The following is a 26,365-nucleotide window of genomic DNA, read 5'->3' as shown; positions in this document are numbered from 1 at the left end:
GGTTAATTTGGGGAATTGTGTATAACCACATATGCACTACTACAATCAAGATATAGAATAGTTTCCTTTCTCAAAGGCCCCATCTCCTAATACCATCACATTGGTGGTTAAGACTTCAATTTATTAATTTAAGGGGAAGGGGAGAAATGCAACTCAGTCCACAACACAAGATCACTAAGATTTTATTACAATTTTAATTCTCACATTTAGGTCTACAAGCCATTTTAAGTTCATTATATACATGGTGTGATATGACAGAGAAAGCTCATTGTTTTACATACCTATACAATCCTTTTACCACTATTTGTTGACAAAACTAACCTTTGCCTACTGGATCACCAGCACTTTAGTCAGAACATTTTACTTTTCCAAATTCTCAACAGTTATTAATATTCAGGATTTGAGAACAAGAGATCAAAATTCCCAAATCATCCATTATTCTGTACATTTAATAGCACTTTATTATGTCTTTTTAAATAATAATGAGTTAGCATAAAATAGTGAGTCACTCTTCTGTGATAGGGTTATATTAAAAATTTGAGAGTGTAGTTTGGTAAAGTAAGATATAATAATAAGTGCATGGGTTATTATCATGAACCAATATACTATGAAAAATTATATATCTCAATAAATAATCTCTACCTGATATAGGTATTTAGTAATAGAAAATGAAAAGATTAAGACATTAGCACCAAAGGGATGCCAAATAAATATCATTTAAACATTAAAAGATGTCACAAATATATAATATTTAAAAGTTATTCTCAAATGAGATGTTTAAACACACATCCTAGCTGGTTTTGCTCAGTGGATAGAGCATCAGCCCTCAGACTGAAGGGTCCCGGGTTTGATTCCAATCAAGGGCACGTACCTTGGTTGCAGGCTCCATCCCCTGCCCTGGTAGGGGCTCGTGAGGGAGGCAACCCAATTGATGTGTCTCTCTCACATCAATGTTTCTGCTTCCCCCCCTCCTTTACATTCTCTCTAAAAATCAATGGAAAAATATCCTCAGGTGAGGACTAACAACAACAACAACAAAAACCCCACAAGTTTTCATTGCTAGTATTTGTCTTACAACAAATATTCCAGATACAGAAGTTTGTTTCATGTCGTGCTGATGTTGGTCAGATTGTTCTGAGTGTGTCCAAAGCTAATACAAATTGGGCACTAGACCAGTGGTCGGCAAACTGCGGCTCGTGAGCCACATGCTGCTCTTTGGCCCCTCGAGTGTGGCTCTTCCACAAAACACCGACTTCTGTGCATGGGCCACGAAGTTTCAATTGCACTGTATGTGCACGCCCGCACGTGGTATTTTGTGGAAGAGCCACACACTCAAGGAGCCAAAGAGCCGCATGTGGCTGGCGAGCCGCAGTTTGCCGACCACTGCACTAGACTATACAATGCTTCATATAAGCTCATTTCCTTTTTTTTTTAGAAATGGAAATATTTTGTCTGCTTGCCTTGATTTTGGTTTTACTCTTAATACTGATATTGCTTGTTCTAATTCAGATTTTAGATCAGCCGATTCACAATGGAGTATTCCACAATGATATTTACAATTTGTGATTCTTCTGCAAAAGTACAAAGAATAGTAGCTTACAGCAAATATTTAAATACTGAAACACCACTGAATTCTATTATAAGATAACGTAACATGCTGACATCCTAGCAAGGTTAACAGCACTACTACATAGAAACAAGTTTCAAAATTTTCAATTTAAGGACAGCTTCCAAAACTTATTATTTCTTGGAACAAGACTTGCAGCATTTTTATAAAGTATACTAATGTGTATGATTCACTAATATATTTTTATGGATAAGAATGACTCACTGTTAGCAGATAGGTCCACAAACACACACTTCTAACATAGCAATAGTGACAGACAAGAATGACTAATTTGATCGTGGTCCCTTCTCTTCTACATGCTCTTGTCCTGGTTTCAGAAACGTTGACCTTAACCCAGGGGTGGGCAAACTTTTTGAGTCGAGGGCCACAATGGGTTCTTAAACTGGACCGGAGGGCCGGAACAAAAGCATGGATGGAGTGTTTGTGTGAACTAATATAAATTCAAAGTAAATATCATTACATAAAAGGGAACGGTCTTTTTTTTTTTTTTTTTAGTTTTATTCATTTCAAACGGGCCGGATCCGGCCCGCGGGCCATAGTTTGCCCACGGCTGCCTTAACCTTTGATGTTGATTCCACTCTTGTTTACAACTTCATGTTAGTAGATTCCTTTGAACTAGTAATGCCTATGTTGATGGTTAAACTTTAATTCCCACAGATTTTTTTCCTTTATTCTGATTTCTAAACTGATTATTTGCATAAAAATGTCCCTGAAAATGTCAGGAAGGAATTTATGCATGAAAACACTACTGGGCCCTGACAGGTTTGGCTCAGTGGTTGGAGTATTGGCCCACAGACTGAAGGGTCTTGGGTTCAATTCCTGGTCAAGGGCATGTACCTCATTTCATTGCAGGTTCAATCCCCAGTCCCAGTTAGGGCCCATGCAGGAGGCAACCATTCGATGTTTCTCTCCCTCTCCCTCTCTCTCCCCCTCCTTCCTACCTTCTACTCTCTCTAAGAATCAATGGAGAAAATCCTCCGGTGAGGTTTAAAAACAAAGAACAACAAAAAAACAAAAAACACTATCGGAAATCAACTGACCACATGTATGGGGGTTTTTCTGGACTGTTCTGTTTCATTATCTGTCTTTCTTTATGGCAGCACCATACTGTCTTTACTCCTGTTGCTGCATGCTAAGTCTTAAAGATAGAGTTAAGTCCCTTAGTTGGCTGGGAAGATCATGCCACTGGATCAAACACTAGCCACCTTTCATTATAAAGGGCTGTCCAGTTTAAAAATTCTCTCCTTTGAGACTTGTATATGTCCATCTGAAGCTGAACATGTGTTTTCATTACCATTTTACATACAAAAAAGCTCATCAAGTGACTTCCCCTAGCTGGGTAAGTAGATCTGAAGTTGTCCTCCAAGTCCAGTGCTCTTTGCATAGCCTCCCTTCCACCCCCATCTTCCCAGGAAGGGACCCCCTCAGAAAGGGTTTCCCTGACCCCTGAGCCCAAGCAGCCCCTCTCCCTGCAGCACCCTCTGCCTTTTGTTTCACTCCTAAAACTCATCTCTGCCTGTGCTTCTTATTTATTTCTTTGCTAATTCTCTTTCTATACCACTAGAATGTAAGTTCTGAGAGCAGGATCTTATACACCTTGCTGACCACAGGATCCTCAGCACTGGCCCATGGCCTTATAGAGCAAGTCCTCTGCAATCAGGGTTTGTTGAATGGATGAGATCAGTGGATGCTGTCCCCACAATGCAACAGGCCAAGTGGCAAAAACCAAATTGCTTATTTCCTCCTGAATTATATATATTAACAAGATTTACATTTTAGTATACAGTCAACTTCCCCAGTCTGTCTGGATAACACCATATTCCCTACCAAAGGTAACTAAGGGAAAGAGGAAATGTTCCACTGTGCAAACTGACTCACACAGCAGAATGAACTGGAAAAATCTGGGGAAGTGGGAGCTAGAAAATACATTACCTCTGTCTTTACAAACTCTCATGCTGAATTCAAATTCTATGAGCATAACTGCTTCTGTATATTGGGGCCTGCTCTGGGTGAATGAGGCGAGGATAATGGATACAGTATGCCTTGGAGATTGCTGATAACTGTGACTCTTATTTTTAATACAAAATTTTATTTCGAAGAGCAAAATAAACATTAAATAAGCTATGTCTGTTTGATAGCTACTCAGTAATAAAGAACATCTTTTGTGGAATGGGAGTAGTTGGGGGGAGGAGGATTTTATGTATATATTTGTCAGTACTAGGTATGAAGTTGATTTGCAAATATGAGATTGGCCTAAGTGAGAGAAAAATTGGTTCTGGGTTACAAAGAATCGATGGTATTCAATTAGAACTATTTTGTAAGAACTCGGTTTAAATATATTAAAAAATCTCCTACTGGTAACTCACTGTAATTCACTTTTTTAATCCTCACCCAAGGACATTTTCATTGATTCCAGAAATTAATACCAATTCCTAAATAAGGAACTTACACTCAACGTACAAGTAATTGGAGTTGAATACAGAATACCTGAAATTTTCAGAAGCTAGGACGAATTTTACTTTGCACCAAAATTTACCCTTGATTCTGATGAAAGGATTTGCTAATGAAACCAGTAATGTAATCAAAGTTACAGGAGGAAAAATTACCAACTCCTCCCATACCAAAAATCCAACTATTTCAGAAAATAAATTGCTTTAAAAATTTTTCTAGGAAATTAAACATAACCAATCGAACACATATTTATCTGTAGAGAGTTATTAATATCTTCACAAAGGCACACCAGAGAATGGGATGTTAGCTCACGTTGGAGATGGCAAGTAGGGAGAAGCGTGCCAAAGAACTTTGCACAGAGGAGGAAACAGAAATCTAAGTGCTGGTAAAAGGCTGATTCACCCAATAGAGCCCAGCAAAGTCTCAGCAAATAACAAGCAACAGATTCCTGAAGCAAGCAGATAATAAGGACTGATGCTATGTCAACAGGGAGAAGACTGGACTAGGATACCCACATCATCCCTAGGAAACCAGGGCACTGGCATTCCTCCAGACCAGCAGAGTTGAGCAGAAAGTTTAGTGTGGAGACGGTGGTCCTCTCACAGGGGCACCTGGTAAAGATTGGGAGTGAGTGGGGAAATAAGATCTAGTGGGGAAAGTAGCATCCCCCATATACTGAGAAGTGAAGCCTCCAGCTTCCTTCCGCCAATCAGTACCCAAAGCACCAGCAGCAATCAGGTCTATCTCCATCAAACTGAATCCTTACAGCTAATATCATACTTAATGTTGAATGCTTTTTCCCTAAAATCATGAACAAGACACAGATGTTGGCTCTCACTACTTTTATTCAACCCTGTTCTAGAGGCTGTAATAATACAATAAGTTAAGAGAAAGAAATAAAATTCATAGGGTCCTTTGGATAGGGAGGAATACAATAACCTTTATTTGCATATATAATTGTCTAATCAAAAAATACCAAATAGTCTACAAAATGTTATTAGAACTAATAAGAGAATTTAGTACAGTCCAATGATACAAGGTCAAAATATACAAATCAACTGTATTTTTTATATTAGCAATGAACAACTGAAAATTTAATTAAAAAATATACTACTTACAATAGCATCCAAAAACAAAATACTTAGGGACAACTCTAATAAAGCATATGTAAAATTTGTATGCTTAAAACTATAATACACTGATGAGAGAAGTCAAAGAAAACCTAAATAAATAAAAAGATATGTTCATGGATTGGGAAACACAAGATACTTAGGAGGTTAGTTCTTCCTGAAATGACCTATACATTCAACACAATCCTAATCAAAGTCCTAGCTTTTTGCAGAAATCAGCAAACTGACTCTAAACTTTTTGAGGAATAAACATTTTTTAAAAACATAAGAACACGGTTGAAGGATTTCCTATCTGATTTCAAGACTCATCTATCCTATATAATAGAAAGGTAATATGCAAATTGATCCTAACAGTGGAACAACCGTTCGCTATGACATGCACTGACCACCAGGGGGCAGCTGCTCAACACAGGAGCTGCCCCCTGGTGGTCAGTGCACTCCCACAGGGGGAGCTCTGCTCAGCCACAAGCTGGGCTGACTGGCAGTAGCAGGAGCCTCTCCCGCCTCTTCAGCAGCACTAAGGATGTTCGACTGTGGCCTAAGCTGTCAGTCGGACATCCCTCGAGGGCTCCCAGGCTGCCAGAGGGATGTCTGACTGCCAGCTTAAGCCCAATTCCCCAGGGAGCAGGCCTAAGCCAGCAGGTAGACACCCCCAAGAGGGCACAGGCCAGACTGAGGGACCTCCCTGAGTGCACAAATTTTTGTGCACCAGGCCTCTAGTATATATATAAAAGCCTAAGTGACCTGACGACTGGCCGGTAGCTATGATGCACACTGACCACCAGAGGGCAGATGTTCAATGTAGGAGCTGCCCCCTGGTGGTCAGTGTGCTCCCACAGCAGGAGCACAGCTCAGATGAGAGACGGGCAGTCAGACGCTGAGCTGACGGCTGGCAAGTGCAGCTGTGGTGGCACGAGCATCTCCCACGGACATTTTCCCCTGTGCACCTGAGCAGCGACAGGCACAGCAGGCTGGGATGAGCAGGAGCAGCACGGTGCCCTGCTGCTTCGCACACTACTACATCCCTCGGGGGATGTTGGACTGCCAGTTTTGGCCCAATGCCTGTAGTTCAACATCCCCCAAAGGGTCCCGGATTGCAAGAGGGCGCAGGCCAGGCTGAGGGACCCCACCAGTGCATGAATGCGTGCACCCAGCCTTTACTTATAAATACAATAATGTAGACAGTGTGATACTGGTGAAAGGATACACATATAGATTAATGGAACAAAATAGTCCAGAAATTTTATACACATACACACTCTCACATCCCCAACTGGTTTTTGACAAAGGAGTCAAGGTAATTCAGTAGAGAAAAAAGTTTTTTCAAATAATGGTGCTCAACAAATATATATCTATGTGCAAAAAATGAACTTGTTCTCATGCTTCACACTGTATATAAAAATCAATTCAAAATAGATCATATATCTAAACAAAAACTATAAAACATAGAAAAAAATGAGAAAAAAATCTTTGCGACCCTAGTTTAGGCAATCATTTTTATGTAGATCACAAAACCACAAGTCATAAAGAAAAGATTAGCCTTAGAGAAAAGATATAATTACAAAGTCAGCTTTTCACCTCATCACTCTACAGAGATAAACCATCAATAAGATCTGTCTCCACACCCAGAGCTTCTCATCCCTTTTTAATTCATTCTTAAATAGTAGATATCCAAAAATAGTCAAATATTTGAAGAAAGCCTTTAATGTAAGAGACAAAATTCAAAACAGACCAATATATAGACAGAAAAAATTCCAAGGAAACAGAAACAATGTAAGGAACTGAGGAACATTTTTAAAGCTACAGGCAGTCCTTGCTTGGCTCATATTATAGGGCCATAAAACTGACTGGGCAACCTGCCATATTTGCAAGTAAATAGATAAATAGAAAAATCAAGAAGTAGCAATAAGTATGTTACTACTTGGAAAAATAGGTAAATATAAAAGGAAAGTTGAAAATGATTGCCTCTGAGGACAGGGTGGGAGTAAAAGGGAACTGCTGCTTTTTATATATATACTAGGGGCTCAGTGCACGAATTTGTGGACCTTGAAAGGAACTGTGGGCCACGAGGCTGCAGTAGGCACAGGGGCGGGTCTCAGCCCATCCTCTGCAACCCCGCCCAGCCCCTCCTGCTGCAGCCCCTGGTCTCCTGTCTGCCAGCGGCCCCGCTCCTGCTGCTGCCACTCTCACGCGCTGACGGCACTGGCCCCGCTCTCACCCGCTGACGGTGTGCAGCGATTGGGGCTGGCACCAGCAGCGGGTGCGAGCAGCGGCTGCTGCCTTGATCGCCCCTCAGGAGCAGGGGGAGGTGGAGAAGCCCTTGGGGCGGTCAGGGCCGGCAGCTGCCACTCGCACCTGCTGATAGCGTTGAGTGATCGGGACCAGTGCTAGACACCGGCAGTGGATGCGAGCGGTTGCTCCGGCGTCAGCAGCAGGTGCAAGTGCCAGGTGGGACTGTGGTGCACAGGGGCAAAGAATTTGCAGTAACCACCAGAGGCTCGTCTGATGACAGCTACTGGTGCCCCACCTTGGTCTGGCGCCCCTACTCACCTACTCCACCATCCCGACGCAGCCAATGCCCACCATGTTCCACACACCCCCCCCTGGTGGTCAGTGCACATCATAGCAACCGGTTGTTTGGTTGTTCCGCCATTCAGTCTATTTGCATATTAGCCTTTTATTAAATAGAATTTTTTTTATTGATTTCAAAGAGGAAGGGGGAGCGAGAGATAGAAATATCAATGATGAGAGAGAGAATCACTGATTGGCTGCCTCCTACATACCCCACACTGTGGCTCTTGCCTGCAACCCAAGCATATGCCCTGACCGGGAATTGAACTGTGACCGCTGGGTAGATGATCAACCACTGAACCATGCTGGCCAGGTAGGACTGCTGCTTTTTATTATACATTTTTTTGTATTATTTGGCTCTTAAAAACTACATACATACATACATACATACATATGTAAAAGCCTAAGCGACCGGAATAACTGGAACAACCGGTCACTATGATGCGCACTGACTACCAGGGGGCAGACGCTCAACGCAGGAGCTGCTCTCTGGTGGTCAGTGCGCTCCCACAGCCAACCTCCCCCAGCTGACCAACCTCCCGTGGTCCTTCCCCACCCCGGCTAGCCAACCTCCTATGGTCCTTCCCCATCCCAGCTAGCCAACCTCCCGTGGTCCTTCCCCACCCCGGCTAGCCAATCTCCCACGGTCCCTCCTCCAGGCCCCCGGGCTTGGATAGGGAACCGGGGGTGGGTAGCAGGAGACGCAGTCCCTTTCCCAGGGGGGCTGAGGGCCGGCTCCCTCTTCAGGGTCAGCGGCCAACCTCCCATGCCCCGTCCCTCCCTCCAGCTAGCAGGACCCAATCAGCCTGCCACCTACCTGCCACGGAAGGAGGAGGGAAGGAGGCAGGCACTGGGCTGGGACAGGGAACCACCGGGGGTGGGTGGCGGCAGATGGAGCCCCTTTCCCAGAGGGGCCAAGGGCCAGCTCCCTCCTTGGGGCCGGTAGCCAACCTCCTGTGCCCTGTTCCTCCCTCGAGTAGGCAGGCTCCGATCGGCCCACCATGGTGGCGATGCGGCAGCGAGGGAAGGAGGTGGGGGGAGGGGAAAATGGCACGGTGGTGGGGCGCCAACAATGGTGGCATTGGCGTCCAGCATCCGTTCCTTCTGCGCCCAGCCCAGCGACCAACACCTCCTCTCCCGACCCCACCAGGGCCTTTGGGCCCCAGGCTGGGATAAGGAACGAGGGGTGGAGGGCAGTGGATGCAGCCCCTTTCCCAGGGGGGCCGAGGGCCATCTCCTTCCTTGGGGCTGGTGGCCAACTTTCTGTGCCCTGTCCCTTCCCTCAGCCGGCAGACCCCAATTGGCCTGCCGCCCACCTGCCACAGGGCAGCACAGCGGCAAGGGAAGGAGGGAACTGCACGGTGGCGGGGCGCCAACGATGGCGGCATCCAGCATCCATTCTTTCTGCGCCTGGCCCGGTGACCATCGCTTCCTCTCCAGCCCTGATCAGCCTGTCCCCAATCGGCCCTGATCGCCAGCCAGGCCTAGTGACCTCACCCTGTACAAATTTTGTGCTCCGGGCCTCTAGTTATTCATACATTTCATTGAAATATTTTAAAAATGTCAAGAACTTCACAAAGATCCACTTAACATGTGAATAGCTACCATACCAATAAATCATTACTTGTCTGGTTATGTTAAGTGGATATATTCAGTTCTGCTACTAATTGGCTTTGTGACCTTGAATAAGACACAGCTTCTCAGACCCTCCAGTTCTCCTTTGTCAGCACTAAGAGTGTACTGGATCATCTCCAAGTCCTTTCCAGCAAATATATGGCTTTATCAAGTAACACTTTTGCTCACACAATTATAGGTGCTACCCATTCTTTAAAAGAATATATCTGCATTTCTTCAAAAATGGATTTAGTCGCCCTAACTAACTGGTTTGGCTCAGGGGATAGAACGTTGGCCTGTGGACCAAAGGGTCCTGGGTTCGATTCCAGTCAAGGGCATTTACCTTGGTGCAGGCTCCTTCTCAGCCTGGGCCCTTGTCTGGGCGCACGAAGGAGGCAACCAATCAACGTATTTCTCTCACATCATTGTTTCTCTCTGCCTTTCCCTCTCTCTCCCACTCTCCCTAAAAAAAAAAAAAAAAAAAAAAAAAAAAAAAAAAAAACAATGGAAAAATATCCTCAGGTGAGGATTAACAACAACAACAAAAATGTCTTTAACCTTCACTTCCATTCATCTGAATTAGTGTATTACTGTATTTCACAATTATTAGCATTTGCAAGTAGAAATGACACTTAGTTATCTAAACAAAAACAAAATTTATCGTATTAGTATCTTAATCCTATGTGCTTTTAATCTCTTCGGAAATTGTCATTTTTGGTTGTTTCTATTTTTCTTATAAACCAAATCTGAGAAGGAAAAAAAAACTCATAATATCCACTGATCAGGCTCAAATTTGGAAATGAACTACTGTTTCACAAATGATGTCGAAGGAAGAAGGTAGGTGAAGTTTTCATACTCATGGAAGATACCAACTCTTCCTCTCTGCCTGGGCACTCACCTTTATATGATGCCCATTGTAGACAAACAATCTTAGCTAATAGAGAGAAAGAAACTGGGGATGAAGAATGAGGATCAAAAGAAAGCTATCGACCAATGGAAAACATTACTCTAAATTCTAATGGTTTCATTATATTCATTAATTTAAACATCCTAAATCACACATTTAGTCAAATTGATGATGAGATTACATCATTAGCATTAATTTGACTTGTTGAATCAACAGGGTTATGATGGCTTTACCAGGAGAAGAGAACAAGATTCTACCTCATGAAATAGAGAATGTCATTTCAGCTTCTTCAGAACAGAGGACCACCTACCACCAGATGTTCTCTTACCAAGAAATGACATGCTTCTTACATTTTGGTTTGATTTATGAAGAGCCTTCTGGGAATAATTTGTGACTATAAGCAAACTAGAAATTAATCCCCTCCAAGATTATAGAATCATTAATTTAAGATGATAAATTCATGTACCTCATGGTCATTCCCAAGAATTCCCCAGTTCTTTATACTAATTTCTGTAGCATCATATGAGATTGATTTGCTTTTAAGTTATTTTCCCTTAAAAAATGTGGTAAGGTATGCATGAATAGTCTTCAGACTAAGATATTCCAAGGCATCCACAGTTGATCTATTCCCACCTTTATATGGTTCTTTCAGCTGTCTTTCCTGCTGTCTAAACAGCAGGTAAGACAATAAAATAGGGTGGATACTGATGTAATTATGAAAAGAATGTCATTTCTTTCTGCCTTACCTTTAGCAAAGCAATTAAAACTGGCATAAACTAACAGGAAAAAGCAGTCTGAATGGTATTCTCCAATAAGAAACTGGAAAGAAAGGTATATTCTGGGTATATTATAGGTTCTCTTGATCATTCATTCATTTGCATCTTTTTCTGAGTGACCACAAGGCATCATTTGTTAGGTACTGGAATGCTAATATAAGTAAACAACCATTCCCAACTTTTTCTTTTACTTCCTACCAAGAGTTACCAAGGCAAAGAATTCCCAAGGATTCTAGGTGGCATAGAAGGCATCAGAAGGCATTCCTGGTGGTGGTGGGAAAGGATCACAAGTGGAATATCTGAAGGAGTGGACATTCTGGAAAGAGCATGAATGGGATTTCAGATGAGAGAGATGAGGGCTTGAATCGGGGTTCTGTCATATATTGGTGTTGTGACCCAGGGCAAATTCCTTCTGTGAGTCTCAGTCTCCTCAATTATAAAATAGGTTATTGTGAGGATCAAATAAGAAAACTATACAAAACAGCAAAGGTTACAGTACCCGGCGCATGGTAAATACTTAACAAATGCAAGTGACTTCTCTGCTTCCTCACTGTTCTATGGTAGGCAAAGGAGGGGGGGGGGGGGGGGGTGTGGGGGGGAGTCCATGTTTTAGGGATGATGTTGATGGGTCTTCAGAGGCAGTGGTCCAAATCTTTGAAAAGCATCAGGAAAGGAGGAGAGGAAGAGAGAAGAAGTAGAACGAAGACATAAACAGCATAAACAGGTGGTACAGCATGGTCGTGATGGCTGGGAGGGTAAGTAAATAACTGGATAGCTATTTATTAACTCATGGGTGTCCAGACCACCCCAAATGCCCTACTCTGTTGGAAATGTATACAAGGTTACTAGAAGACACAGTTCCATTTTTTCCCAACATTTTATTATGAGAACTTCAAATATACAGTAAAGTATAAAGAACTGTACAATTAACATCAATTTAGCCATTACTTAGGTTCTATAATTAGTTCTACTTTGGGGATAGAGACCTGAAAACACACAGCAGATTTTAGTTCTTTTGCATTTGAAAAGGGGGCATATAAGGGGGAAGCTCTAGAATGTTCCCATGTGGTTAAGTATTTGGCTTCTGCTCTCCCAGCAATGCGGTTGAATGAAATGAAATCTTTGCTTCAGAGATTCTTGAATGAACAAAAGGAAGCACCTACAATCTGCAGACAGAATTTAAACATGGAACCACCTATCAGCACAATGACAAAGCTCATGTTGGGCTATAGTAGCCATTCCTCCTTCTACCTGACCTCCCCTAAGTAAACACAAACATGCTGTGGCTTCTGCCGGCTTATGATGTACTAGCAGGGCATAAAGTGTCAAAAAAGAACCGCCAGAAAAATGTTAAGGATTTCTACACCTGGAAATGAAAATTATAGGATTTACACATTTCATACTTTATTTCAGCTGAAACAAATAGAAATAATACAGGAATAATTCTAACTGCACATGATCTGGGCAACTCAAATAGGAAATCAGTTGTGTGTTTGGTTAATAGATATGGAAAAGATAGCATTTCACTTCCTTAATGATCTAAATGTGTTGAGGGCAATTTCAATTGGCAGTCCCATTTAAAAATTTATACTATTATATGAAGATAAGTGTGAATAATATAATACATTATTAGAAACACAGATGATAATTACTTTTCATTATAGTTATTCAAATAAATAACATGAAGATATTGGAAAGAAAACATTTATTTCAAATACTACTGCTATTATTAAACATGAAAGTATTCCAAAACATCAAAAGTCAGATTAAATATAAGGGGATATTAAACTGAGCTTTCAATTCTTTAAAATAAAATCTTGAGACGACATACTGCTTTAAAGTGGGTTTTCAGTGCCAAATTCTAAATTACTGCATACAGAAACTTTAAAATGGAAATAATGAATTTTCTTGGAGACGGGAACTAACTCCTATGTTTTTAAATTTAAAGAAAGCTAAGTCGCCGAAATCGGTTTGGCTCAGTGGATAGAGCGTCGGCCTGTGGACTGAAAGGTCCTGGGTTCGATTCCGGCCAAGGGCATGTACCTGGGTTGCGGGCACGTCCCCAGTGGGAGATGTGCAGGAGGCAGCTGATTGATGTTTCTCTCTCATCGATGTTTCTAACTCTCTATCTCTCTCCCTTCTTCTCTGTGAAAAATCAATAAAATATATTTTTAAAAAAAGAAAGAAAGCTAAGTCATTACTAAAATTTTCCCAATTTTAATGAAATAATTACAGATTTTTTAAAATCAACTATAGAAATCTTAGAGATTGAGCTCTTTTAAAAAATACATAATTTTTAATCACTACAATTGTTCTGCTTTCACAGCTGTGCTTTTTTCCATTTCTGTAGAGGTGACACTTCATTCTCTTAAAGCAGACAGACTGACATCTAAAATCAGTTGGTCTGGTTGCCAGACATGCTATAGCCCACACAAGTAAGAAGAAAAGGCCGGATCTCACAGCATTTACAATCAATTTACCTACCTTTTATATTTTATCTTAAGAATTTTTATATCTACAAAAGCAATTTAATGAAGTGTAAAATAGATAAGCAGTAACTGAAAGTTATAAATTCACCAACTATTTTTCTTGATAATTCATAATTTTCTGCTGAAATTTTAAAAGTATTTTAGAAAAAAAAAAAAAAAGAAAGAAAAAAAAAAGTATTTTAGGTCAGCATCCTCCCCATTCCCGATTATCGTGAGAAAGGCTTCAAGTGAAATTTTACCATAAAAAGATTGCATTCCAGTCCTAACCGGTTTGGCTCAGTGGATAGAGGGTTGGCCTGCGGACTGAAGGGTCCCAGGTTCGATTCCAGTCAAGGGCATGTACCTTGGTTGCGGGCACATCCCCAGTAGGGGTTGTGCAGGAGGCAGCTGATCAATGTTTCTCTCTCATCGATGTTTCTAACTCTCTATCCCTCTCCCTTCCTCTCTGTAAAAAATCAATAAAATATATATTTTTTTAAAAAGATTGCATTCCAGATTGCCTGCATCTTTTTAAATATTTTTAATTATAGGGAAATACACAGTTGAGTTGAGTTGCATTGTTATGTGACCAATCTGTAGAACTCTTCATCTTGCAAAACAGAAACTCTCTACCCATTAAATACTAACTCCCATCCCTCTCTCCCCCAGCTCATGGCAAACACCATTCCACTTTCTGTCTCTGAATTTGACTATTCTAGTTACCTCATAACAATGGAATCATACAGTATTTGTCTTTTTGTGACTGGCTTATTTCACTTAGCATAATGTCCTCAAGGTTCATCCACGTTGTAGTAGCATATCAAAATTTCCTTCCTTTCTTCAGTTGAATAATATTCTGTAATAGTGATTTTCAACCTTTTTCATCTCATGGCACACAAACTAATTACTAAAATTCTGCAGCACAGCAGTATATATGTATATTTTGCCTATCTGACAAAAAATAGGTATAATTTTGATTCATTCGCATCAGGCAGCTATTGTTGTGTTGGCTTGTTGTCATTTTTTTTATTTGACAATCTAAGGGAAAAGAGGTAAGTGCTCCTGACTAGTCAGGTATTGCATGTTTTACGGCACACCGTTTGAAAATGGGTGTTCTATATCACATTTTGTTTATTCAAGTTATCTGATTTTCTTTTTATATTATTCTCAGGAATCCTGATGAAGTATTTTCTTTGAAAGAAAGCAATGGTGCTCTGACCTGCTGGCCCAACAGAAGTCAAAAGAAGGAGACGGGTTAGACCAGTTCAGCTTTCCCTGACACCAGCCAGGCTTTCTTTCAAAGAACAATATTTAGAAGTGGGTTTTCAGTGCCAAATTCTAAATTACTGCATTCAGAAACTTTTAAATGGAAATAATGAATTTTCTTGGAGATGGGAACAATATTTAGAAGGAATATTTGTTAGAGTTGTTTCTACATCTTGATTTAAGAAAGATCCCTGGCTTTATGTCTTAGGAACATTCCACGGTAACACCAATTTGCCTGGTACTTTAAAATTCTACATTAATCAGATTCTAGTTTTATGCTGAATATTTATTTGAATTTCTTAAAATACTCCTTTAGACTAGAGTGATCCTTTCTTCAGTTGTTCAGATGTTAAGGTGGAAAGGAGCTGAATAAGAGAGAAGACTAAGCAAAGGGCTGTGATTATTACTTTTTAATCATTTAAAACAGATTTTAAAGGTCTCTCTGTACCACCTTTCCGGTCTGAAATTAACACAGCTCTTAAAAGATCATTAGACCGAGGCAAAATCAGCAAAGAGGAGGGGAAGGTAGCCCATCAGCAGAAAAGAGCTGTGTCACCAGCTCTATGATCTGGAGCAAACCACTTCCCCTCTGAGTCTTTCTTTTTTTTTCTTAATCAGTGAAATAGGACTAATATGCTACCTTATTACCCCCAGGGTTCTTCCTCAGTCCCCAGTGAGGATAAAGAGCCATTATTCTTCTCATAATGGCATTTCATAATCTTACCATGGTTTCTACTGCCCCTTGCCTCCAGCTACTATTCCAGGCTGAATAGTCTCAATATTTCCCCTTCCTTTTATCATCATCAAGTCATTTTCCTCCAGATGAGCTGTGGAACTTCTACTTAAAAGCAACCAATCAACTCATCAAAGACCAAGTCTGGATTCTAAAGGCACTTCAATAATTTTTATATTGGCTTATACATCATAGGGTCACTTCTGTGTATTTTTTTTTTAATTGTTAAAAACTAATAGTTTTCCATTGATAATCCATGGGACTAGATATCTAAATCCTTTCCCCAAAGAAATAAGGTTGAAATTCAGTTTTCAACTTAGGGCTTCTTTGACAGTTATTTTTTTTTTTAAGAAAAGATAATTTATTAAAATGAGAGAGCATTTACACACTCACAGGTGTAAATGTGCCACGCTTCTAAGAGGTAACTTAATACACTAGGCTATGGATCCAAAACACCTATAAGTTAAAATTCTGTGTAACTTCAGCTAAATTACTTGGGTTTTCTGTGACTCAACTTCCTCATCTATAAATCAGGAATATCACTAAGGGTTACAATGAGTTATTACACAGTTTAAAAACAACAACAACGATCTGAAGCATCTAGCTCAGCCCTAGAATGAAGAATCTGCTTAGTAAATATAAGCATTCTCTCCTGTATTTCACATTTATCTGTAGATATTCCAAAAAGCATTGTGTGTGTCAGTGAGCTTTACACCTTTATACTGACAGGACAAAGAAAGACGTAAGAAAGGTAAAAGAAGAATGATTTATCTGAACTAGAGCACTGGGTCACGAATCGATCTTTCACAAGCATCTGACTTTACAATATTCATGAGTTCCGCTACAAGGTTGATCATTTAAATTAGAATTAAACCCAGGTTAGCAGGTTAGTATGTTTTATTAAGGAGGCTAAAGAACACTAAGCCATTTGCAATGTAAAGAATCACACTTAAACAAGAAGCAGAATAAGAGTGACTTCCAAGCTATTTGGCAAATGAGAAAAAGAAGATAGAGAAAAGTATGTGTTCATTACCATTTACCTAACAAAAGGTGGGGGTATATTTATGTAGTTGTTTACATATTTATAAGAATGGAAAGATATACGAAAAACTAATAAAACTGGTCACTAAAAGGGAGGGAGAAACAAGCTGGAGAAGGCGCAGAGAGACAAACTTGGTAGATTTGATTGTGGAACCATATAAATGTTTTACACAATTATAAGACAAAATTAAATTTTAGAAAGGCAATCCATAAAAGCAAATATAAAGAAAACCTAAATGATTACTGAGATGGTAGCTTAACCACACAAAAATTAATTACTTCAAATGACTTTAAAATAAGGTAATTTGATTGTTCAGCTCTAGTTAGATAAACTCTAGAGACAAAAATTGCTACCAAAATATAAAATTATTTTTCAATAAGTACATTACTAGTAATGCTACTGATAGAGTTATTCTGAAACTCTTATAGTATGTAGTAGCATAAACCAAGTAAATAATTAACTTAATATCATTATAAACCAGAATTTTCAACAAGGAAAAGGAAAAACAAAATTTTAAAAATAAGTTGTGGAGTCTAACTGGAATTTGAAGCATCAGTATAAACTTATCTTTTTTCATGAAAGGAAGAAAGACTACCATGCTAGCTCTTTTCAGTAAAAATGGCTATAAAACAACAAAGAAACCAGTATCAATCAACACCCTGAGAACCCAGATAATGGTTTCTAAATACCATTTCCTATCAAAAGGAACAAGCCCCTTAGAGAAATGGTTGACTCCAAATATAAGGTAGGAAATGTATAACAAGAGCCTGGAATATCTTGTTAAGTGTACCAGAAGTCAAAGAAGCTATTAAAGACTCCTGGAATTGTATCAGAAGACTCAAAAGGCAACTCAAAATGGTTCTCACTGGTCATAACAAGATAATTAGAGCATAAAAAAGAATAGCACTCGGCTGATATGGATCAGCGGTTGAGCTTTGCCTCTAGAACCAAGAGGTCGCTGGTTCGATTCCTGGTTAGGGAACATGCCAGGGTTTCAGGCTCGATCCCCTAGGGAGCATGCAGGAGGCAGCTGATGGATGATGTTTCTCAGCAATGTTTCTCTCTATACATCTCCTTCCCCTCTCTCTAAAAGTCAGGGGTGGGTGGGAAGAGATCAACCAAAGAACTTGTATGCATATAGGCATAACCCATGGACACAGACAACAAAGTGGTGAAGGTGGAGAGGGAGGTGGACAGGAGAAGGCTAGAAGGGGTCAATGGGGGGAAAAGGGGGACATATGTAATACTTTAAACAATAAAGTTTTTAAAAACACATATATTTTTTAAAAAGCAACTGTAATGTATATATATATATATTTAAAAATCCATGCATAGACACTTTTGGAAGGTGCTAGCATGAAAACCAATTATTTATTCTGAAACTGTTTTTTAAAAGGTGTGTTGGGGATAGAGATTAAAGAATTTATTCTGCTTTTTCTAGATGAACTATATCTTCAGATAACTGAATAAATTATATACATATATAATTTTAAATCCTCATCCAGGGATATTTTCCCATAGATTTTTAGAAAGAATGGAAGAGAGGGAAGAGGGGAAGGGAGAGAGAAACATCCATGTGAGGAAGACACATCAATTGGTTGCCTCCTGCATGCACCCTGACCTGCAACTGAGGTACGTGCCCTCGAACCCATGATACTTTGGTCTGAGGGCCGATGCTCTAACCACTGAGCAACCGGGGCAAATTTTACATTTTAAATAAAAGCATTTGGGGTAATAAATTAAGAAGGAACAAACTATAATATTATCATTTTGCAACTCTTAATGAAATAATGAATCTAGCAATTGATCATTAATGGTTACTAAAACTGTCAGGTGAAAGCTAACAGGGAACTTCATATTGAATGAACCAGAATAGCAATATCTGAACCCACTTGATCAATCTTATCACAAAGAGAGACAAGTAGACATTTTATGCCATACAAAGTAACACAATAGGAAATACATAAAACCTTCTATGAAATGTTCTTTTTATTATTTCAATCCTGAATCTGATCAAGCTTAGATCTAACTACCAGTTCATTGCAAACACAGAAGTCAGGGAACATGTTAAACAAACTTAAATTATGTTCCAGAATATGGGAAATTCTACAGAGCAAACAACCTGGTTTCTTAAATATATTGTAAAAGGATGAGGAATAGAGGGAAGGGAATCCAGAGAGAGGAAATTCACAGATTAAGAGAGAAGTGAGACATGTCAACCAAATATAATACGTGAACTTGTTTGGAAACTAGAGCTCAAACAAAACAATTATTTCAAAAAAATTGTGAGCAGGAAATCTGAACACTGACTGATATTAAGGAATTAATTTTTATGGTAGTAGTATTCTAGTTTTGTTTTAAAATGCTACTTATCTTTTTGATACATACATATATAGCCTATGGTTGAAATGATACCCTGTCTATGATTTGTTTCAAAATTATCTGAAGGGGAGAGGGAAAGAGTACTAATGAAATAGAACTGGACACACACTGTTGATACTTTGCGACAGCTAGATGAGAGTTTTGTTATATTATTTTCTCTGCTTTTGTACGCGTTTGAAATATTGTTTTTTGTAATGAAAAATTTTAGTATTCTTTAAGCAGAAATTCAAAAAGGCCTTTCTTCAGCTTCCTAGGATATCACTTTTAAATGAAAAGATACAAGCTCTTCGATGTTTATCTTAGGTGTGTGGTGATTATAGTTAAGACAATAGTCCCCTATATGGCACGCACCTAAATGCAATCAATCTGCTTGAGTACTTTCTTCCTTCAGGATAGGGCTATCCCAGACCTGGAAAAATTTATGGGGGTGGAAAGAACAGGGCTCTTCAGATCACCCTGGAAACAAATCCAATTCAAGAACTGTTTAATCTCCCTGAGCCTCTATGAAATGGGGATAACATTTTATCCCTCACAATGTTGCTATGAGCAGCACATGAGATAAAATGTGAAACACCTAACCCAGAGCAAGCACTCAGGAAACTGACACTTGAGTAGTTATTTATTCATTCATTAATTCACCAACTATCTGAGTACATACTGTGGATCAGACTCTAGGTTAGGTGCTAGAGATCTAAAGACTCGGAAAACATGGCACCTGCCTTGAAGGAAAACAGGAAAGTAAATCCATGATTATAGTGGTAATGTATTTAAAGTTCTGGAAGGATAAAATATTTGGATCTAAAATTCTATATCCAGGAACATTATCAATTAGGAAGGTGAAATAGAGGCATTTTTTAGTTTACTAACCATACAATATATGTGCAAAAAAAGAAAAAAAAAATAACACACCACTAAGAAAAGAAAATTAGTTCCCTCAAAAAAATCTACACAAAAATGGCTGGGATATTTAGAAGATATTCTCCTTTGGGCAGCAAAGCTTGAATGACATAGGAATACATTTTCTTCTCTGTGGGCCCAAATATGCAGCCTTTCTTCACTAGAGAATTGTATTTATACAATCATAATAATATACATGCTATATATACCTCCTGCCATCTCTTGGAATCAACTTCTCAAGAAAGCACAAAAATATAGATACAAAAAAGTAGTAAGTAGTATAAATAACCTTAGTTAGTTTAACGAAAGTGAGAAGGGGACAGAGAGCAAAGGGAAGGTACTATATGTGCTTAATTTTTAATCTTATATAGAAGCAATTAAGATACATTGGTCAAAGTTGGTAAGACTTTTTAGTTAAAGGTAGAGTGAAACCACCAGAAGAAAATGATAAAGTAGCCGCCACAGGGAAGGAGAACTGGGAATGAGGAGCAAAGATTCCCCTATACCCGTTCATTTTATATTCTCTTGTACTATGCAAACTTTTATAAAATTTTGCATTTATCACTTCAATGGTTTAAAAAGTGTCATGGGAAACACTTTGTCTGCTAAAATATATGTAACCCCACAAGATCTACATTGAATTTGCTAACTCTGCTCAAATTCAAGAAAGATTCTGAGGTCACTAGACTAGATAACTTCTATAGTATTTTCCAGACTAAAGGTCTATCCTAAGATGAATATGCAAATTGTAGGAGGGTCATTTGGTTAATATAAAGATACAGATGTAATAAAATCTGTTCCTAAGCTGTAGAACATGAAGCAAACAAGAACGAAACAACAGGAAATTTCCCCAGAAAAAGGCAGCTGAGAACCAAGAACAGAAGCATTAAAGTTGAATGGAGCCGGGAGGAAGAAGGAAAAAACAAGAGATGGTAAACAGAGCTTCTGAGTGCACTCCTTACTGCTGAGAGGGAGTGAGCTACCACAGGACAAGAGGGCTGGTGCCCATGCTGCAGAAATGCATTCTTAGACAGCAGTGGGTGGTGGTGGGTCTGAAGGGGAAAGGCAACCACTCTTAAGTCACAGAAGCAGTTAAGCAATTAATGTGTAAATCAGGAACCAACACACAAAGGACAAAAAGGGCTGAGTTCAAGTTTCTTCTGCCACAGCCTAGTGATTTCTAACCATTTCTTGAAGTCATGTATACAGATGGTAGGTGGCAATTAAAAGGCTGTACCCATTGAAAGGGTGAATAATCTTTTTCTTATTTAGTGTGCTGACTTTATTATTTAGTGTAGCTTTATTTTATTTTCATTTTTTTGTTAATCCTCACCCAAGGATATTTTTTCATTGATTTATAGAGAGAGGGAAAGAGAGAGGGAGACAGACAGAAACACCGATGTGAGAAAGACCCATCAATTGGTTGCCTCCTGCATGCGCCCCAACCAGGGCTGGAATCAAGCCTGCAACTGAGTACACGCCCTTGACCAGAACTGAACCCCAGACCCTTCAGTCCAGAAGCTGACACTCTATCCACTGAGCAAAACCAGCCAGGGTTAGTGTAGTTTTAAATGCTTTTATTAGAAAAGAAGAAATGTAATAAAATCAACGAGTTAAGTTCCCCACTTTAAAAAACTAGACAAAGAATAACAAATCCAAAATAAGCGAAGAAATAATAAGAGTATAAATAAATGAAAAATAAGGCAGAAAAACAATAGGGAAAAAGCCCAATAAAGTTAATTTTGGTTCTTTGAAAGAATTAATAATCACCTAGCTAGGAAAAAAGAAGAGACACAAATTACCAATATCAGGAGTTTTTAAAGGAACATAATTAGAGAGCCTACAGATATTAAAATTATAAGGGAATAGCCTAAGCTAATAATTTTATGCTAATGAATTTACCAACCTAAACGAAATAGAATATTCCTTGAAAAACACAGATTCCTAAAAGTGAAAAACAAAACAAAACAGAAAATCTAAATAGCCCATATCAATGAAAGAAATTGAATTCATAATAAGAAACCATTCCACAGAAAAACTCTATGTCCAGATATTTCCACCGGTAAACTCAACCAAAAACTTAAGAACTTACTAGTAACTAGTTTTATGAGGTTAGTATAATCCTGATACAAAAACTTGACAAAAATATAAAAGAAAAGGAAATTACAATCTAATATTTCTCATAAATAAAGACATAGAAATCCAACATAATAAAAGGATAATATGCAAATCAAACAGCAGGACAACTGGCTGCTATGACACGCACTGACCACCAGGGGGCAGATGCTCAATGCAGGAGCTGCCCCCTGGTGGTCAGTGCACTCCCACAGGGAGAGCACTGCTCAGCAAGAAGTGGAGCTCATGGCTGGAGAGCACAGTGGCGGTGGTGGGAGCCTCTCCCACCTCCATGGCAGCGCTAAGGTTGTTTGACTGCAGCTTAGGGCCACTCCCGTGGGGAGCGGGCCTGAGCCATCAGTGGGACATCCCCTGAGGGCTCCCGGACTGCTAAAGGGCACAGGCCGGGCTGAGGGCCCCCCCCCCCCGGCCCCCAACACACAAATGTTGTGCACCAAGCCTCTAGTACTTAATAAAATATGAGCAAATCAAATCCAGCAACATGTAAAAAGGATAATACATCATGACCAAGTAGATTTCTCCCAGGAATGCAAATTTAATTTAAAAACATCAATGTAATTCAAAATACTGACAAAATAAAGTACAAAAACTATATGATAATTTTAAAAGATACAAAAAGAGCATCTGAAAATATTCAACATCCATTCATGATACAAACTCTTAGCAAACCAGGAATAGAAGGGAACTTCCTCCGTCTGAAAAAGGACTTGTATGGACAACCTAAAAATCATACTTCATGGGGAAACACTGAACTTCCCCTGATACTAGAAATAAGGCAGGGATATCCACTCTCCCACTTCTACTTAACTGTGTACCAGAGGTGCTAGTCAGGAAAAAAGCAGGAAAAAGGAGTGAGACACAAATATTGGAAAAATAAAGCTTGTTACTAGCACATTAACATGATTGTGTATATAAAACCCTGTAGAATATTTAAAAAAAAAAAACTATCAGAAGAAGTAAATTTTAAAAGGTTGCAGGGTACAAGGTTAACATACAACAATATATAGAGGCAGCAAACAACTTGAAAATGAGTGACTTGTTTTAAGAAACTTTCATTTATAATAACATCAATAACATAAAATATTTAGGAAGAATATTAACGTAAGACCTCTACAGCAAAACCTAAAAACAGGCCTAATGAAGAAACAGACAAGATGCTTCTAAAATTTATTTGGATACAAAGGATCTAGAATAGACAAAATAATTTGAAAAAGAAAAACAATGTTGGAGGGTTTATGCTACCTGATTTTAAGTCTTACTATAAAGTCACAGAAATAAGAAAGTGTGGTACTGGCATAAGAATAGACATAAAAATGAATGAAAGAGAGGAGTACAAAAATAGACCTAAATACCTAGTCAATTTATTTTAGACAAAAGTGCCAAGTTAATCTAATAAGAAAAGAAAAATCTTTTGAACAAATGTTGCTGAAACAACTGGATACTCATATGTAGAAAATTAACACTGACTCCAATATCACTGCATACACAAAATTAATTTGACATGGATCATGAGTTAAATATTAAAGCTAAAACTATAAACCTTCTAGAAAAAAAAAACAGATAAGAAAATCATTGCAAACTTGGGGAATGCAGAGATATTTTGGACAGGGATAAAACCCACTAATCATAAAAAATATTTTAAACCAGACTTCATCAAAATGATAAATATTTGCTCATCAAAAGACACTGTTAATAAAATGAACTCAAAACTCAAACAAATATATTTGCAATACATATATCTGACAAAGGAGGTATATCCAGATTACATAAAAGAACTCTTACAATAAAAAACAGTAAAAAGACAAACAACCCAATTAGAAAATGGGCAGGACACTGAAAAATCCAGGAAGAAGATATCTAAATGGCCAACAAGTACACAAAAAGGTGATGAACATCATTAGTCACCAGAGAAATGTAAATTAAAACCTTCTTATATCCTCTGGAATGGCTAGAATAAGAAAAAACACTAACAGCACTAAACGTTGGCAAGGATATGGAGCAACTGGAACTTTCATACAATACTGGTGGGGAGTATAAAATGGTACGTCCAGTTTGGAGAATTGTTTGGTTGTTCCTATGAAATTTAACATACATCTAACCTAAGTACCAACAATCCTAGTCTTAGGTATTTACTCAAAAGAAGTGACAACATATGCTACATTTTTTTTTTACTAAAATGACCACAGCAGCCTTATTTATAATAGTCCCAAACTGGAAACAACCCAACTTTCTACCAAAAGGAGAACAGGTAAATGTATATTGATACAGTGGAATGCTACTGAACAATAAAAAATAATGAACTACTGATACACATTTTATCAGGGATGAATTTCAAAAACATGTTAAGCAAATGAAGCCAAACACAATACCATATGATTCCGTTTTTGTTTTTTTTTACAAATTCCAAGAATAATAAAAATTAATCTATAGCAACAATTTTCAACCAGTGTGCCGCAAGAATTTTTAAAACATGCAATGCCAGACTATTTAGTCAGGAATACTGACCTCTTTTCCCTTAGATTGTCAAATAAAAAAATGACAACAGTCAATACAACAATAGCTGTCCAGTGTGAATGAATAAAAATTATACCTATTTTTTGGTCAAATCAGCAAAAAAAAAAATACACTTTTTGGTGTGCTGCGTAATTTTAGTAATTAGTTTATATGTGCCATGAGACAAAAAAAGGTTGAAAATCACTGATCTATAGTGATGGAAATTAGAAGTGGTTGCTTAGGGCTGCTTAAAAGGGGGTACAAGGAAACTTTGGGGGGAGATAAAAATGTTCTATATCCTGTTTAGGGTGGTGGTTACATGGATGTATATAACTGTTAAAACTCTATGCACTAAACATTTTAAATCTGTACATTTTATTTTATGTTAATCATACCTCTCTAAAAAGCCATTTACAAAGTATGGAGAGCAATACAAAATATTAATTGTGATTGCCTCTGGGTAGTGGGATTCTAGCTAATTTTTTCTTTTGCTAATTCACACTTTTATGAATTTTACAATCCTATATAATAAAAGGCTGATATGCAAATTGACCAAACAGTGGAACAACCGGTTGTTATGACATGCACTGACCACCAGGGGGCAGATGCTCAATGCAGATGCTCAATGCAGGAGCTGCCCCCTGGTGGTCAGTGCGCTCCCACAGGGAGAGTGCAGCTCAGCCAGAAGCCCTGAGCCAGGCTCACGGCTGGTGAGCGCAGTGGCGGTAGCAGGAGCCTTTCCCACCTCCATGGCAGTGCTAAGGATGTCTGACTGCCCCACGGGGAGTGGGCCTAAGCTGTCAGCTGGGCTCCCAGACTGTGAGAGGGAGACGGCAGGGCTGAGGGACTTCCCTCCTCCCCCTGAGTGCACGAATTTCGTGCACCAGGCCTCTAGTTTTCTATAATGAACTTCTCCCACCCCCTTTTTCTATACCTATGTTTTGTAGTTTCACAAAGATGCCAAAATATTACGAGTATTTAACTTCTGAAAGTAGGATTATGAAAAGCATTAAAGGAAGTATTTGCCAAGTTCTCGTTTTATAGTCTGCATGTGGTGCAGATGCCTATGTAGGATCTGAAGGGAATTCAGGAGCTCAGGCAGAGGAACATGGCATACTGAGAAGAGGAAGGGATCAGACACAACAGAGTTCAACTCTGTACCTGGCTCTCTCACTGAAACTGGTGGGCAAGTCAAGGAGCCTGTTTCCTCAATCTCTAAAATAGGAATAAGATGTATCCTGTCTGCCTCAAAAGGGTTTTCTGTGAGTGAACCAGCTGTGGTCGATAAAGCACAGAAAGAATTAAGGTAGTAGTAACTTCTGATATTATAGGAAAAGTTGTTTTTTTTAAAGTCCTTTCTCAAAAGTCAGATTTATTACTTACAGTCCTGTAGGAAGCAAGAAAAAAGATATTGCTAGAATAACTGTGCTTCTAAATCAATAGCCAATGATTCTTACCTATTGGTGCGGTAATAGTGGTTCTGCAGAGCACAGGATATACACTGATTTAACCGCTTTCTCTCAATCTCCTTCCAACTATCTTCTGGCCACTTTCTCTTGATCTGCTTCTCCTCGTGTTTTTTCCCCACATATTCAGCATAGGTCTGAATACGATAACTTTCTGCGTATTTGCTGGTATTGACAGCTACAAGAAAAAGAAAAAAATCATTATGAAAGAGCCTGACCTAGCCCCGAGGTGTCACTGAGGTAGTCAAAGGAGTCCTGGATTCAGGTCTGAGCTCAGACACCAGCTCTGACACTGAGAAGCCAGGTGGCCTTGGGAACATTCCTTGGGCTCGCCAAGTCTGAGTTTCCTCATCTGGAGAAAAGAGAGAGTCATTACTCCACAGCCTCACCCACAGTGTGAAAGTGC

General features: G+C 39.1%; 1 protein-coding gene across 1 annotated transcript in view; it reads right to left on the bottom strand.

Moving 5' to 3' along the window:
* PARN (poly(A)-specific ribonuclease) overlaps positions 1-26,365 on the bottom strand; it is a 149,767-nt gene that overhangs the window by 15,080 nt on the left and 108,322 nt on the right. The window contains exon 22 of the mRNA XM_070412948.1: positions 25,951-26,137. Within this exon, the coding sequence (XP_070269049.1) occupies positions 25,951-26,137 (187 nt within the window). The remainder of the gene's footprint in view (positions 1-25,950; positions 26,138-26,365) is intronic.

The sequence above is a fragment of the Myotis yumanensis genome, unplaced genomic scaffold (genome assembly GCF_028538775.1).
Source record: "Myotis yumanensis isolate MYYU_CA2020_CCGP unplaced genomic scaffold, mMyoYum1.0.hap1 SCAF_4, whole genome shotgun sequence".
NCBI lineage: Eukaryota > Metazoa > Chordata > Mammalia > Chiroptera > Vespertilionidae > Myotis > Myotis yumanensis.
Note: the sequence above shows the minus strand (reverse complement) of the source record. Positions and strands in the feature narration are given on the sequence as shown.